General features: G+C 34.7%; 4 protein-coding genes across 6 annotated transcripts; 3 read left to right on the top strand and 1 right to left on the bottom strand.

Moving 5' to 3' along the window:
* Positions 1 to 1113: 1113 nt before the first annotated feature.
* Positions 1114 to 6471, bottom strand: LOC140974316 (uncharacterized). 3 transcript variants are annotated; one of them, XM_073437701.1, is made up of 10 exons: positions 6275 to 6468; positions 5983 to 6121; positions 4750 to 4880; positions 4593 to 4650; positions 4362 to 4496; positions 3654 to 4256; positions 3378 to 3521; positions 3180 to 3308; positions 2402 to 2443; positions 1114 to 1888 (listed from the first exon to the last, which is right to left on the bottom strand). In XM_073437701.1, exons 3-10 carry the CDS (start codon positions 4857 to 4859, stop codon positions 1277 to 1279), a joined length of 1833 nt encoding a protein of 610 aa, XP_073293802.1. In that variant the 5' UTR covers positions 4860 to 4880; positions 5983 to 6121; positions 6275 to 6468; the 3' UTR covers positions 1114 to 1276. The 3 variants fall into 3 exon arrangements, with proteins under 3 accessions (XP_073293802.1, XP_073293801.1, XP_073293800.1); XM_073437700.1 differs by having other exon boundaries at positions 5983 to 6037; positions 6275 to 6462; XM_073437699.1 differs by lacking the exon at positions 5983 to 6121 and having other exon boundaries at positions 6275 to 6471.
* Positions 6472 to 7639: 1168 nt separating this feature from the next.
* On the top strand, positions 7640 to 11265 carry LOC140974317 (ATP-dependent Clp protease proteolytic subunit 3, chloroplastic). The gene is made up of 5 exons (XM_073437702.1): positions 7640 to 8071; positions 8550 to 8664; positions 9508 to 9683; positions 10335 to 10430; positions 10781 to 11265. Exons 1-5 carry the CDS (start codon positions 7727 to 7729, stop codon positions 11072 to 11074), a joined length of 1026 nt encoding a protein of 341 aa, XP_073293803.1. The 5' UTR covers positions 7640 to 7726; the 3' UTR covers positions 11075 to 11265.
* A 359-nt stretch (positions 11266 to 11624) lies between these two features.
* On the top strand, positions 11625 to 12965 carry LOC140972356 (uncharacterized). Its single transcript, XM_073434801.1, has 2 exons — positions 11625 to 11925; positions 12677 to 12965. Exons 1-2 carry the CDS (start codon positions 11694 to 11696, stop codon positions 12829 to 12831), a joined length of 387 nt encoding a protein of 128 aa, XP_073290902.1. The 5' UTR covers positions 11625 to 11693; the 3' UTR covers positions 12832 to 12965.
* A 2034-nt stretch (positions 12966 to 14999) lies between these two features.
* On the top strand, positions 15000 to 15485 carry LOC140972640 (uncharacterized). The gene has a single exon (XM_073435026.1). The coding sequence runs from the start codon at positions 15000 to 15002 to the stop codon at positions 15483 to 15485; it is 486 nt and encodes a 161-aa protein (XP_073291127.1).
* Positions 15486 to 16235: the final 750 nt, after the last annotated feature.

The raw sequence follows: 16235 nt of genomic DNA, 5'->3' as shown, positions 1-16235 counted from the left end.
TTTATCAATTTTTTTCTTTTTTTTAAAAAAAGTTGCGAGCGCAAAGGGTGCGAGAATTCTATATCTAATTACTTCTCGAAAGAAATCAAGATATTGTTATGATATATTTTATAACTTACTCTTTGACGAAATCAGTTTGATCGTTTTCGATAAATGAACATGAACGATCTCCACGGGTTTCATCTCGGGATCAAAATTTTTTATTAATCACCTTAACTGAATTGCATCAAACTATTTTTCCTCAATTATTATCACCATTAAAAATAACGATAATAAATCACACTAATATATGGTGCATTTTTTTTAAGAACAATATCAAAACGTGTTTAAACTATTTGTCATAATATTTGACTTAAGGTTCTAATAATTTATAAACAATACAATCAATTAAATAAGTCGTATTCACTATTTCTCAACTCTAGTTAAAAATTCTTCTTTTTGTAAAAACAAAATTCATCTTCTTAAATATTCTTTAAATTAGTATTTGTTAGAATATTTATTTATTTTAAATTAAATATTTTGTTTAAAATTTGGAAATAAAAAAATACAACGTTGGACATATATCATTTTTGTTGCTTTGAGTATCTTGTTGTGCTCAAACATGCTATAATTTATTAATTTCATTTTGAATTTTGATTATAATTTTATCTAATTTTTTTTATAATTTAAGCTATATTTTATATTTGAAAAACAATTTATTATTTTTGAAACAATTTGAATATATATTTTAATATTTTGCACTTTACTTGGTCATTCACAAAAAAACACAAATCGATCAAAACCATTCAAAAACATAAATTTAATTCAAATAAAAACTAACCGACAACATATTTTTTTTAAAAAGACGCAAAACCACACTTAGATCACCCCATTAATCTAAGTAGAATCTCGCTTGCTCAAATCTCACCTCATCGGCCAAGTGCAATTAGCATCCGACGTAAATAGTTTAAATGCTGGTATAAATACAATGCAAAAACCAGTCTCTGTGAAAACAACATTCATCCATATGTGAGCTCTACAGAAGATGTAATTGTTCTACTTTCAATTCCAGTAACCATATGTGCTTGGAATTGAACTTTAAAGATAACCAAGCAGAAAGAAAAGAGAGCAGTCTGAAGAAAATCCCCTACTTTGCATGATTTGATTCAGCCTGCTTCGTTTTAACTGGCTGGATGTACAGAAAACCATGCTAAAACAATGCCTAATCCAAAGCGGCTACATACATTTTTTGGGGGGGGCAGATGAATAAAAGATTACTATTTTACATCAACGAATATCAACCAGCTCCAATATCCATCGAGTTCCATATACACATCTCTAGCTCTAATGCCCCATTTGGATTTAGAAAGCCAAATGGAACTAGCAAGAAATCTGTGGGGGGAGATCCTTCAATCCTACCCGGAAAATTGTTTGTGTATGATTTTAGCCTGAGACAGCTATTCCCTCTTTCGGCCACAATATCATATAAATATTGTTCCCTTGATGAGATTGGGCTTATGCAAGTAATTAAAACTGTATGACCGATGCTTTCGATTCCCTTTTTGAGAAGAAAGAGGATACCGTCTTTTTCTGCTTGTAGAACAATGAATGCTTCGTTCTTGTTTAGGGTGACTGGTAAAGGGCTGTTATACTGGAAACGTCTTCCTGAATCCCAGTGCTTGCTGCTGAAATGTTCTGATAACTGATTGGACGAGCCAATGAAATGGCATTTTGGAATAGGGCAAGCACAAGGAGAGCAAACACAGAAATCTTCATGCTCTTTTCTCTTTGTATAGTCCACGATTTCTACACAACCATATTGGGCATTTCGGCAGGGTGCTTTGACTGGATCGGTAATTTCAATATCCATACAGATAGTGTTACCCTCGTCATTGATGGGCATATATTCCTGAAGAAACATGGCAATTAACTCTTCATTCCATGAGGAACACATCATAAAACGATTCACCAATATAATTATGCTAGTTTTTAAATTAAAGTTTGCACAAATCAGTCAAAATAAAGCTTTTAAAATAGACAAGTCATCAACACATCCTTCAGGGAGATCATCTTTTTTTACAACTTTTACTATAAAAACTCAACTACTTTGAGTTCACAGTAGCTGGGAGGTTACGGAGCTAATCTTTCATAAATCAACATTAGACGAGAATGGGAAGTAATAGGAGTTCAAATAGCACAAGTAAACGTTCACCATTTTCAACAGGTTTATATTTGGCATCTAGCCTTTCATGGCTAAAACCAATATTGCTTTATGCGTTACAAAAACTGATACGAACAAGGGAACAACAATTTTATAGTAGCACCAAGAAAATCACAATCATCAACTACAAAAGAAACTGTTATTGACAAGGGAAATATAATTTTATAATAACTTACGAACATAATGGAAATCATCAATTACCTCTGCTGTAATCATTCCCCCGTTAACATGATCTTCCCCATCCTGCATAGTGAAAAAAAACCACCAACAGGGTTTAGTTAAAAATAGAGATAAATAAAAGCAATCGCAAATGGAAATTTGATGCTTTACAACAATGTCCAACAGCACAAAATAAAGCCACAGCCCACAAGCAACTTGAAGAAAATTGAAAGGTAATGCATACAAATGGATTTTGGGCATTTGGCAATGGCAGATATATCCCTTGTTTGAAGCAAGATTACTGTCCACCAATTATCTCAGCAGAAAATTTAGAAAATGATTTGCAGCACATACAAGTCCAATGAAATTAATAAGATCAAATCAGTCAAATAATTGTGTAAAGGCCATATCCAAAAAGCATATCATGAGAAGTGCATGCATACAAAAGGGGATATGGACTAGTAAGCCACTAAAAAGATTAAAAGGGACATCTCGTAGCAGTCAATATTGTATGGGAATGGTACAACATATTCCAAAATATAGTAAAGGAGACGAAATCTAATTAAAATATCAGACAATGGAAAAGGAAAAGAGATCTTGTATCTACAGGCTGCAGTAGCACATGACCGGAACTGGACATGGTAACAGGAGCATATTTTTGTCCTTTTGATAATCAGGCACAAACAATACTAGCCTTTTAGTACATTCCAAAATCAAACATAAAGAAGACAAAAATCCAGACTTCTATGATCCTTGTGAATAATCGACAAAGAAAACTATGGAATAGCAGGGAAAGAAACGAACTTCTGGCATAATTTACCTGATATTCATCCTGTTCAAGTAGAGGGAAATGCTCGACCTCTTGTGACATTATAGCCAATGGAATGCTGTCATCTTGGTTCCTATACCCAAGAATTCCCGTTCCAAGACCTCTTTCCTTGCAAACAACCTGCAAGAATTGGATGAGGTTGGTTATCCAATTGAATGCCAAGTGCATCATACAATATATACAATATACCTCTCCAAAGCCATAACCACCAAGCTCTCGCTCATGCTTCTCCCTCTCGCTAATTTCTTCCTCACCCCAGGAGGCTAAGCATGGAAAGATTGCAGGGGACAGTTCAGATGGTTCCCCAACAGCAATGCTCTCATAGTAAAAGAGCTGTACACAAATAAAAGATCATACAAGCACATAATCGTTATGATTAGTTATAATATATTATTATTGTACTTGATACTGTCTAATGCTAGATCACTAGAGGAATGACTTAGCCAAATATTTGTTAGGTCTCACCTGAAGAAATAAAAGACAACCACCAACAGCACGCTGCTTCCCTTGACGATAACGTGCTACCTCTCGGACTAGCCGATCAAGTAAGAATTTACCCCAGTTATATTGATGGATGGCATCCATGTTCGTCAAAAAGTGGAGAAATGACGGGCTAACATCCAGCCTCGCTGTGGGGCACAGAAGAGTGCCTAATACATAAAGGAGAAAAGATCTTTTAAAATCCTCTCCAGCTTCTGGAGCTGCCAAACGCTCCTCTAAGAGTCGAACAGAAATTCCACGATTTGTGGCATTGTATTTCTTGCGTAACTCAGCAATTAAGTCATCCGGTCCAGAGTTAACCACATCTTTCCCGCTGGATGCCAACCCCATCACAAGCTCAACATCCCGAGGAGTTAATGGAATGCGCTCACCGCAAATCTCCAAGCTGCGTCGGACAGTGTTGAACCGCTCCAACAACCAAAGACAGAGACTGCGGCGCAAAGTTCGGCATCTGAGATTAAGGATACTACCAAACCGCATTCCATTTACAGCAGCCTTCTGTTCAGGAGTGAGCCGCTGCAACACATTTAACAATCGACCAGGAGAACACCTAGTGACAAGTTTGGTCTGCATTATGTAGATCATAAATTCTATCACATAGAGGATTCCAGGGCGAGGCTACGATAAATTTCTGCATATACAAATGCCTGAAAAAATAAAAGATGCAAATACTTGTCTTCTAGGCTTGGGAACACGGGCAGGTGTCGTGTTCAGGTATTTATCCCAAACTTCACGAGCACGGCTAGTATATTTTGCTTTTTCTTCAGGAGTCATCAATTTCCATGCATCTGATGCAGCTTTTGTGGCCTGAAACAATCATCAGTTACCACAACAATTTCAAACATTATTCCTAAATAATTAAAAAAAAAGATTAAAAAATATAGATTAATAAAATATGATTACCGCTTTCAACCCTGAAGATTCGGGATGGGAAGCGGTGTACTCCTTAATAAATTCACGGCTGAAAGATGGCATTGGATCAATAGTTTGGCTGGGAAAAAATAAAATGAAAATAATAGGACACAAGATACCAGCTCAACTAAATTGAGTGCAATAAAACCTAAAATGAACCCAAGAGCATGCTGGCCGAGGTGTTCCATCTTGCTTTTTCTTCCTTTTCCTACCCACGTCTGACTCCATATGCCCTTGCTCCTTTCTCATTACCGACATTATATCATCTTCACTGGGTACCTTAATTTTAAAAGGCATGTCGTCATACGAGCACTTTTCAGAGAAGCATGAAACAGTAAGAATATGAAACCCACATGATCAACAGTTTATAGAACCATAGTTGTCAAAAGCGCAAAAAGCACAGTGAAGCGCACAGTTTGCGCTTCAGTGCACTCCAAACTCCAAAGTGCATGGCTTCCATGAAGCGTGCACTTTTTTTTGTGTTTTTTTTGCGCATCACAGAAAAAACAGTTTTTTCTTTATTTTAAAAATCTAACAAATGAGAAATCGCTTACTAAAAATATGATTTCTCTATTTATTAAAAAAATAGAGTAGGGAAAACCCTAATATCTAGTTGTCTATGCCCCGCGTAACCTCTGCCCCACATCGCCTTTGCCTTTTGCCCTCACATTTTAATATTTGATACTTGAAAGAAGAAGATGATGATGATTTAATATTTGATATCTTGTGTTTCATATTTTTTAAAATAAATTGATTTTTTTATCCTTTTAGAATATTTTATTTATTGTGATTTACTTCCGTGAAGTGTGCGCTTCGCTATGCACTTTGCACTTTAAGCCCGAGGACATCTGAGCTCTTTAACGCATCTTGCACTTTTGACAACTATGTATAGAACAAAACAGATAAAAAACAATCTGAAACAAAAAAATTAACTGCACTTCATTCAAGTAAGGAACTTAGAGTCCCCATACGGACTAATAACACTTTAATCTGTCCATATCTTTCATTGAGTTTATGCAAAAGAGGTAATGAGTTGGGGGAGAATCCAGTATTCAAGAAAACATAAACCCTTGAGACACTAAAAATTCATATTCCCCCACATTCCCATACGGCATAGGGTACTACAACGTTTATAATGCAAACTGATGATGATTCTTCACATGAAGCAACCGACTCTTGCTACACATAATAGGTGGAATACCAAAAAAGGAGGGAAAAAAAGATACTCATCGAATCCAATACAGTGGATAACAGCTTTGATCGAGTGCAATTCAATCTCCGCCAATATAATTTCATTTCGAAAATAGCACGAATGTACAAGAGCAGGCCTCAGAAACTTAATGAAAGGGGCGGCTTAGGTTATGAGAATGCCGAAACTTACAATCTTCCCTCTACGAGCAGCCGCACCTGAGTCCGCCACATCGAATTCTAAGTTTCTAACGCATGCAACCACCAAGTAGTAATTAAATCATAAAACGAATATTAATAACAGCAAATTTATCAATGTCCAAGCCGCTTACCTGTTGTATGTCAAATACATCAAAAAAAAATCAGCCATAAAACAATCAACTTGCCAAAATCAAACAAAAATTCACTCCAGTAAATTAAGTGTAAGTGGTATCAGGTATGAAAATGAAATTAATGAAAAACGCGAAGGTGTGAAAAAGAGTTACCATAGTAGTCATCGGATTTCGAGGATGAGATCAGCGTCCAGATAAAAGACAGCGAATCCCCGACCTCAGAGGTTTTCTCCTAGGAATTCCGACATCAATCGGAAAAAATTTCCACGCTCTTTGGTATTCACGGCTGGGCTTTTGATTTTGTGCATTCTAGGGTTGTACCTTTGGGATTTTGTTCTTTCGCCTCGGGGAGGGGTTCTAATCCACTGGTTTAGCCGGTTGCCACCCTTTTTCACGTGATCATCTGACACGTGTCAAATCGCAGTAATTTTTGTGAAAATACAAATTGGAGTTTTTGGGAAAAATAAAATAGGGTAAGTTACTAAATTGTCACAAATTGCTTTACTAATAAAGACATTTTTAAAAATGGCCTCCATGGGAATCATATTATCAATGTTGACTTTGATTTAATTTATTTTTTCAAATTAGTTCTTCAAGTATGCTAAGTTACAAAATACGTCTTTTAAACCATATTATTATATCTCATCGTCAATTTCTCATCTTATTTATTTCTTCTCATCGTCAAATCATTTTATCATCGAACCATCCTAATGTAAATTCTCATTTATCTACATTTTTTAATTATGAGCATATAACTTCTTCTGAAATGCAAAAATAAATAATAAACCAATGTGTTGATTAATTGGAAATTGCAACTAGCCACTTGACCTGAAACTAGACCTCGATGGTTCAAGCAGGGCGCTAAGAATCTTGAACTCTTGACCTTTTCACTTGCTCAACGTTAAATATAGGATGGGGAAAAAAATGGGGTTAGAAATAATAAGGTTTTGAGTTAGGATAAATATTGAAATGTTTTTTTGTTTTTAATATATTTGAAGTCGAAGTTGAAAATTTCAAAATTCTGTCTTTGTCGATATGTTTTTTAAGAAAATAAATTTTTTTTTAAAAAAGAAAGTGATTTTATTATGTTGACTTCTCAAATCAAACTCATTCTAAGTGAATGTAAATAAAACTCAAAAGTTGAGCTTAAAACATTGGCCTTCTACAAAATATTATAAAAGCTGTTTGGTTTATTAAGTTATTCTATGATTTAGTCATTATCATTATTTTGTCTCGTTCCAAATATATTATTATCAAAATACATACTTAAAATCTATTTTTAAGTTTAAAAAATTACTAAAAATTTAACATTTACAGTGAATTATCCATAAATACCAAACAACATTTTGGATTTTTTTCATTTCGCGATACTTTTATATAGACAGAAATGGCCAAATAGCTAATTTATAAAATGTAGATGCCACTATAGTAATATCTCATAACTACAAGGGTATTTCAAATTTTTTTGGATTCCAATAAAATAATTTTTAACTTTTGTAGGGACAAAAACGACGTAGTTTTAAAAACTCTTTCCGGCTAAAACCCAACTCTTTTTTCTGATCAATATTGAATTTCAGAAGAACAAGAAACCTTGGTAGAGGAGAAATGGAGGTGGGATTTTTAACGTTCACCGCAGCCTCATCGGCTCTTCCGAGACCCGCCGCCGCGTTGTCCGCCTCCCACTGCCGCGGTACATCCACTATTTGTCAACCCAATCACCAGCTATCCCCGATTAGAACTGCTACCAGCTACAGTGATACTAGTCAAATTACAAGCAGTACTACTAGTAGAAGCAGAGGAAACATGATTGTGAATGCGACAAATCAGAGGTTTTCCACTAGGAATTGGGATGTGTCGAACTATGCAGCTCCTTCTTGGTTGCCGAGATTCGAAGAGCTTGACACCACGAATATGCTTCTTCGCCAGAGGATTATCTTCTTGGGCACCCAGGTTTACTCTTTTCTTTTTCCTGGTAGAATTTAGTGTTTAAATGTGTTTAAACTGTATTAATTTTGCGAGATGTGCACAGTTCTTCATGTTTTGATTTATCCCTTTTCTTGTTATAATGATTTGACTATGAAGAAATCGAATTAATCATTTCCATTTGCTAGCTGTTGTTATACTCTGGTTATTTGGAATCTGAAATCAGCAGTTGTTTACAGATTCGTGTGTCTGCTCAAAATTGATTCTTCCAGTCGGTTATTATGTGTCTGCATTCAATAATAATATCAAAATGCCTACATTAAGCATATGATTGCTAAAGTCCTGTTATCTGTGACAGGTTTTGTCTTAGCCAGACCTGTGCTTGGGGGGATTTATTTTATTTAGATTAATGTGTTGCATTAAGTGATTAATTTTATTCCTTACAAGAAATGGTTGAAGTGGGTCTTAACTTCTTTTGTCTGGAAACTTATTTGGTAATGAACAGATAGACGACATGACCGCGGATTTCGTCATTAGTCAGCTACTATTGCTTGATGCAGAAGACCAGCAAAAAGACATCAAATTGTTCATCAATTCACCTGGTGGCTCTGTCACTGCTGGTGAGTCCATAGTGTTGAGCTGAAATGATAACCTAATGTGGTTTGTCTCGAAGGTTTGGTTTTATGAAATTAATTTTTCTGGTGTCTTGTGATGTATTACTCCCTACATAGAACTGGTTTTAGATATGATAGTACCTATTTATTTTTCACATTCCTATTTAGGGATGTCACAGACATTGGGCATCACAACCCCTTGAAAGGATGAATATGATAACGAACTCTGTTGGTAAATTACTCAATACTGTGTAGATGTCGGTATCTTTCTTCTAGAATTGGGTCTAGGGATCTTGAATGCCAAATTTTAAAACCACATTCTCAGGCATTTGTAAACACTCATCTAAGTTCTAACAACTGTTATTTCTTCCAATTGCGACAATATTACTTTTTAATGACATTCGTTTAGTTTATCATTCCTATCAGTGTCATTCTTTTAGTTTATGTGCTTACTCTATAATTGTCAGCAACCTCATCTCCTCATACCAACAACAGTACTTTACACGAACATTGTGACATCGTAATTGATTGTCTGCATTCATCAATTAATAATATTGTAGAATTGTGAGGTTGTTATCTTCTCTGCTGTATGGAAAACAAATCAATCTTTAACATACAGGCTTTTCATTATGTTTGCATTGCAGCAAATTTAATTTTATAGGATCTTTATCATCCTTTTCGAATTCTTTTATCCACTGTTAAGTTGTACTCATTTGCACTTCAAAATTTAGTTATGATTTATGAAGGCATAAAAACTTATATTATTTATTTTATTTTAGTAATTTAATCTCCATTCTCTGGCATTAGTGTCCAAAATTTTTAATCTATCCTTTAAATTGAATCACGTAGGGATGGGTATATATGATGCCATGAAATTGTGCAAGGCCGATGTATCTACCATCAATATGGGGCTTGCGGCATCCATGGGTGCCTTTCTCCTTGCCTCTGGTACAAAAGGGAAGAGGTTCTGCATGCCAAATGCAAGGGTAATGATCCATCAGCCACTAGGAACAGCTGGAGGCAAAGTATGTTCTTATTTCATCCTGTATGAGGCTTATAAAACCTTTCCTATTTTATTTTGTTTTAGTCATGGTTTCTTCACGAATGTGAACTGAAGTTTTCTGCTCAGTTCCGATTTCTCGATTAACGGTATCCCTATGTCACCGAGTCTTTCATAATCACTGGCTTCATAATCCTAGATAGAAGTTATTTCTTAACTTTATCCTTTTCTATGTTTGACTTGTATAAACTACACACCCCTACTGCTTTTGAAAGTTCTATATGTTTTTCAAGTTTGCTTTGCGTATTTGTGCACTGAATCAGGATTGGTGATTATAATTTTATATTTCCATTCCATCTTATTTGTATGTGTTTCAAGTCCCATGAAGGATTTCTGCTCAAAAAATTATGATTGGTGTGTAATGGCTAAACTTGATTAAAAATTTCATGAGTCCATGACTGTACATGAGCTTTGAAAAGTTTTAAGAATTTCTATCATGAACTTCCCGAATGAGTGTCTTGTCTCACTATGTAATATTTCTATTTGTACTAGGGGTAGAGCTATGTAGTGTCTTATAACTAGGTGTCACCTCGGGGCGTTGAGCTTTCTTGTAATATCAGTTACTTTTTTACGAAGAACCACGAAGGCGATTTTTTTTACTTTTTTACTATTCTAGGCGACGGAGATGAGCATACGCATCAGAGAGATGGCTTACCACAAAATTAAGCTGAACAAGATACTATCAAGAGCAACAGGGAAGCCTGAACAACAGGTTGGCTTATTCATATTACACCATCCTCTCTTTCTTTTTGTTTCTTGGTCAAATTTATGTCTCATTGTCCTTGGATTGATGGATTTGATTTGGAAGATTTGGGGATCTATTTGAATGGTGTATTATAAATTACACACTACCACAGTTACTATTGAAATTGCATATCTTGAAATTGAATAGATTTTAAATTCAATTCAATTTTGTCCTTCCAAGAAATGAAGGAATTTGAACTCGATGAATTTGAAATGCATCATCTCAACTCCATCAATCCAAGCGCAACCTCATGGAAACTTCGTCAGATTCTCTTCTATGAGGCTTACCCTTTTTATCCTCCCTTTTCTGGGCTTCAGATTGAACTAGATACAGATCGTGACAATTTTATGAATGCCTGGGAAGCAAAAGATTATGGGTTGGTCGATGAAGTGATCGATGATGGCAAGCCTGGACTAGTTGCCCCCATTGCTGATGCTTCACCTCCTCCAAAAACCCGCGTGTGGGGTCCTTGGAAAATCGAAGGTAGCAGGAAAGGCAAGAAGAATTTACCCTCGGAGGAAAATCTTTTCAAAAATGGATACGTGGGTAGACAAGGCAACGAAGATGATGGAGGCACAGAACAGAAAAAGGAAGAACCTACACCTATATGATGCATGCTGCAAATAATCAATTGCTTGTATACGCCTAGACTCGTGCAATTTTCTCGGTGTTGTAATCTGATCTTTGTCGGATTTTCAGCAATATATGAAAGCTAACCATCTATGGTTATTTTTGGAGTACCATAAATTTTTCTTCTAAATTTAATTAGATGGAATGAATGGAAAATCTTTTCATCTATCAAGTAATTTGTTCGACGGGCTTGAGGCCCTGTCTTATTCTTTCTGGCACAATTTGCTGATTATGTAATCGCGGTAAAGGAAATGGAAATGGAAATGGAAATGGATGAAAGACGTTTAATCATCGTTAGTATTGCTGATGCCCGCCATTTTTACTGTACATTTACACTACTAAACCCTCAAACAACCTGGCACTCGTAACCACCTTATTATTATTAATTACACTAGTATATGTATATTTTTAGATAACAAATTATGTTAAGTTGTTTTGCAACCACATTTTTTATTTCTATAAATAAAAATATTAGTTCGAATGTTCTTTTCAGTAAATTTTTAATATGATTTTGAATAGTTGGGAAAATTAACGATACGATGGGATAAATGATACATTTTATAGAATTTCTACCTTCCCAAATCGGGAGGAAGAGCCCTAATGGCACAAATGCTAAGTCCAAATTCATATATCTCAACCTTACAATTCTCTCTTTTCTGCCCACCTCCCCGGGTAAATTTTGTGGTAAAGCTTCTTCCGCGGAGGAAATCGTCTGTCTGGTGTTCGGGAAACCAAATTCAGAGACTAAGAACTTGCAAGAATTGCAAAACCCAGTTCGATCCATTGCTTAATCACCACCGGGCATGCCGTTATCACTCTGCTCATTTTGGCGGTACCAATTTTCAACTTTTATTTTTTCCCATTTCGGATGAGCTTCCATTCTCTCGCTATCTGTTGTTAATTAGAATGTACGTTGATTTTTTTTTCTCTGTAATGATGTAGCTTTTTTAAAAAAAAAATATATATATATTGATTAACTGTTACGATTGACTTCATTCCATTGATGTAACAAATGCTCTCATTTTCGGAAAATTCAATGCTGGTTCGCATACTGTGATTCCACTGATTCTCTATTAGTGTGATTCCACTGATTCTCTATTAGTGATTTGGAGATCATCGAGTCTTTAATTTCGAATAGATTATCGAAATTATTAATCTGTTTCTTCCCTCAATATGTGCTGTTATTTATATGTATGTCCCAGGTCAGATTAAAGTAATAAAATTTTGTAGTTTAACTTGACTAGCCCACTGATAATGATAAACCCTGGTAAAGACCTCGGCTTTAAGAATTTTTCCGTTTTTGGTCTTCTAGTTTTTTCAATCCTCCCCCACATCTGAAAAACGAACGGCTCAATCAATAAGCTGTAACGTTTACTGGTTCTTTTATGAAATTTTCCTAGTAGTCGACGCAAACTAATCGATTCCTTTTATCGGTGCAAAGTTTTCATTTGTTTTTTTCATGTGGGTTCCTCTCAGTGGTGGACAAAGGGTTTCACCACCTTATGCTGAAAAATTCGTTAGTTGCTTAGTTTTGTCCCCTAAATCAAATTCCTGACTCCTCTCCACATTCCGCTACTTCGCAGGAGAAACAAAAAGAAAGTTTGAGAGTGTGTATACTGGCGGGACAATGGACAGCCCTGAATCCGGTAAAATCTTCCAATACTGGCATTGTTGTGGATCTGAAGATCCCTTTGATTCTGGATGTACAGCAGCACCTCATGCTTCTTACGATGATTGATGCGACCAGAAAACATTGAATCCTATATATTTGGCGATTCCTTGGTTCCCCTGCTGCAACTAAAATTACTTGCTTATGTTACTGTAAACTGTGTAACCCTGCAAAGAGAAAAGTATAAAAGCATTTTTAAGCTACCTTCACACTGTGTTTGGGGTTTTCTCCATTTTTCGTTTTGGAATCCAGAACGAGCACGGTTTGGTAGATTATTTACCAAGGTTGAGTTTCATTGTTGATATAAAAAAATTGAAATTTCGACTTGGTTAATATTATATGGGAAAAGTGCATTTTTGGTCATGTAATTTTGTCGCTTTACGATATTAGTCTTCTATGTTATCAAATTTATGCTATAGTCTTGTATTTTTTGAGTTTTGGCAATTTTAGTGTTTTTTTTTATTGGGAGTGTTGATGTGATACTATACATGTCAGCGTCACATCAACATTGTCTTTGTGTCACGTCATTGTTAAGGCGGAAAAAGAACTAAAATTACCAAAAAAAAACAAATATAACGAATTAAAACTTAAACTTGACAACATAAAGAACTAAAATTGCAAATATGAGAACAAAAAAAAACAATTTTCCCCTTTTATATTTTTTGTTGCTAGAATCTCTTAACAATGGTGCCAATGAGTTTTCGAGACATTACATTCATGGTGAAGAGTCTTATTTTTTTTAAAAAAATCGTGGTGAAGAGTTGATCATTTAGCAAAAAATGATCGGCAGCAGAAATGTGAAATGCAAACGATGAAAATCTTGAACAGACATTTGATGCTTCAGTAGTATTTTTCGATACCCATTCTTTGAAACAAAAAAAAGTAATAATAACAAAGCCTGTCAGTATTCCAATGGACCTTATTAATATAATTCTTACAAGTGAGATCCCAAAAAAAAAAAAATTCAATGACCTAAAAATAAATATAGAAATCCAACACTTGCTCAACTGACAAGTTTAAGCCGGTTTCCACCATGCTATTATTATTTCTATCATTAGCTAAAAATCTCCAGGCCATACCAGTAAAAAAAAACATATGCTTCTAACTTGAAATATGACGAGTTAATCGATTACTTGTTCGTTTTGCCCATCTTTCTACGAACGATTTCACAACTTCAATCATGCCTTCTGGATGGCGAATATTTTTTCCATTTTTCCAAATTAGTTAATCTTCCATGTTCCAACAGCCCATAAATATAGTAGTTGATGCTAGAAACGTATATAACTTTTAGTAAGGTGTATTAATTGCAAAGATTTAAACGTATCATGCGTCGATAATATTAAGTTGTGAATCTGTTAAGCATGTTCATCGTTTCAAGTGGTAGGGATACTCCGTTGGTTATTTAGTAAAGTATGGCCACACAAATACGCCTAATTGTGATCAGTTTGGTACTTTAATTTCTTTTAACTAAGTAAAGCATAAGTTCTATTTACATCTTTGAAAACGTCACCGATGCCATGTTCTGATATCGGGGAGTGATATATATAGAGGAAAAAAACCATATATAATGAATTTCAAATAACCTTTTATTTTGAGACAAATTTGTTTCTTTGTAGAGTATATTTAAGACCAATTTTTTTATTTTCAGGAAATTTTGAGACCAATTTTATGGACAACATTTGTTGCTAATTTCAGTTAACGATTATTTTAACTGATTCATATATCTGGTATGAAAATTTGGTTAAAACTTCAGTATTATAACAATAAATGATTTGTGAAAAATAATCGTTCCAAGCCAATTATCTAAATGCTTCACGCAAATTCCTTGCTGATGCTTAGGGCTTGATCCTACCTTTTTCCCTCTCTTGTTACATATGCAAAACTTGCTTCAAAGCAACTTCACTCGAAGCCCCATACTTTCTATAACGTAATAAAAAATATTAAATACCTCGATAAAATAAAATAAAAATTCAATTATCCAAGTATAAAATTCAGTAATTCACTTATGATGTGCCATAAAAAAATTAGAAAAAAGAAAAAAAAACTACAAAAAAATAAGTTTTTTCCGTCCAAGAATGAAACTCAGAACACACACTTGCTTTATGCCTACGTATTTAATATGCAAAATTATTATATAAATAAGTACACACACCTCTTTATCATGAAGAAAACATATCCAAAGAAAACAAATTAAATCTCTTAATTCCATAGAATTCAAGGTGAAAATTATCGTGAAAATGGAGTCTACTTTCATATCATCTTCCCTAAAATTACCCCACAAATTACAATCCCTTTTCTTTTATCCCTCCAACCAAAGAACAAAAAGACTTGTCCCAAAAAAATATGTCAGTGCAAAGCAATATGAAAACGAGGATAACGATGCAGGGAAATCATCCGTCGATGAAAATATGATCGTTCTCCGAATGCGGATCAAGAAAATAAAGGCCTTGGAGTTCGCTAGTAAAGAAAGGGTGACACCATCTTCAGAGGATTCAAAAGAATGGGAGAAGAAATTGTTCGCGCTTCGCCATGAAAACGTTTATGAAACAACAGAAAATTTGCAGTCATATTTGATGAAAACCAAGCCAAGTGTAGCTTTGGGAATGCTAGCCCTGTTTGTGATGTGTGTTCCTCTGTCGAGCCCGGTTGCCGTGGATAATGTGTTGAAGGTGGTAAAAGGGTTGCTTGCCGGCTGTCATGTGTGTATAGATATTCATTTTTAGAGTATTTGATGTGCTTAACTGAATTTTTAGGCTATATTATGTATGCTAAGGGGGACCTTAAATTCTGTGAGATTACAGGTTTTGTCAAGAAGATAAAGGGTTATCTGTGCACCTCGAAACATGGTGAAAACCAAAGAATGTATTATTTGATCAGGTGAAATACAAAAGGATTGGCATGGGAATGTGAAGAGAAGTTTTCTTATTTCATGAAAAGGGCTCTCTAATATTCACAGGCTAATCAAGTAAAAAATTATTAATGTTTTAAGACAAGGCTTGCGGAATGTCATAAAAATTCATTATCACATCTTTTCCTCTGATTTTCTTATTGTGTGTGTGTTTTAAAAGATTTTATTTTATGTCATGTACACCTGAAGAATTTTTTCTCATATGATATGGTCAAATGTTGGCCTTTAGATCAATATTAACATATTTGTCAACTTTCATAAAAAAAAATGAGAGAGATTTACATGATCTAATGGCATTCAAGTTATACTTGTGTGTCAATAATTAATTTCCGCTACATGTTGTGTGCTTGTATTGACAACACCATAGCACAACACTACTTCTAATACACACAATATATTAATTTATTGTATGTTTATGATCAACAGCCCTTTCAGTTTTAATAGTTGCAAGTAATTCTATCCATTTCACTATAGGTAAAGCTCTGGTCATCCAATCTCATATATATAAATTTGTGATATTTTCTTACATGAAACCTACTATTTGTATAGACAATTTGATTACTTT

The sequence above is a fragment of the Primulina huaijiensis genome, chromosome 3, assembly GCF_012295235.1.
Source record: "Primulina huaijiensis isolate GDHJ02 chromosome 3, ASM1229523v2, whole genome shotgun sequence".
Lineage (NCBI taxonomy): Eukaryota > Viridiplantae > Streptophyta > Magnoliopsida > Lamiales > Gesneriaceae > Primulina > Primulina huaijiensis.
The sequence above is the reverse complement of the archived record's forward strand: the minus strand, read 5'-3'. Positions and strand labels throughout refer to the sequence as shown.

Coding starts and splice junctions, on each gene's coding strand:
- LOC140974317 (XM_073437702.1), top strand. CDS start 7,727: ATGGAGGTGGGATTTTTAACGTTCACCGCAGCCTCATCGGCTCTTCCG. Junction 9,684..10,334: donor TAGGAACAGCTGGAGGCAAA/GTATGTTCTTAT, acceptor TTACTATTCTAG/GCGACGGAGATGAGCATACG. Junction 10,431..10,780: donor CAGGGAAGCCTGAACAACAG/GTTGGCTTATTC, acceptor TCTGGGCTTCAG/ATTGAACTAGATACAGATCG.
- LOC140972356 (XM_073434801.1), top strand. CDS start 11,694: ATGGCACAAATGCTAAGTCCAAATTCATATATCTCAACCTTACAATTC. Junction 11,926..12,676: donor TCACTCTGCTCATTTTGGCG/GTACCAATTTTC, acceptor GCTACTTCGCAG/GAGAAACAAAAAGAAAGTTT.
- LOC140974316 (XM_073437699.1), bottom strand. Junction 3,522..3,653: donor GTTGTCTTTTATTTCTTCAG/GTGAGACCTAAC, acceptor ATTTGTGTACAG/CTCTTTTACTATGAGAGCAT. Junction 3,309..3,377: donor GTGGTTATGGCTTTGGAGAG/GTATATTGTATA, acceptor CAATTCTTGCAG/GTTGTTTGCAAGGAAAGAGG.
- LOC140972640 (XM_073435026.1), top strand. CDS start 15,000: ATGGAGTCTACTTTCATATCATCTTCCCTAAAATTACCCCACAAATTA.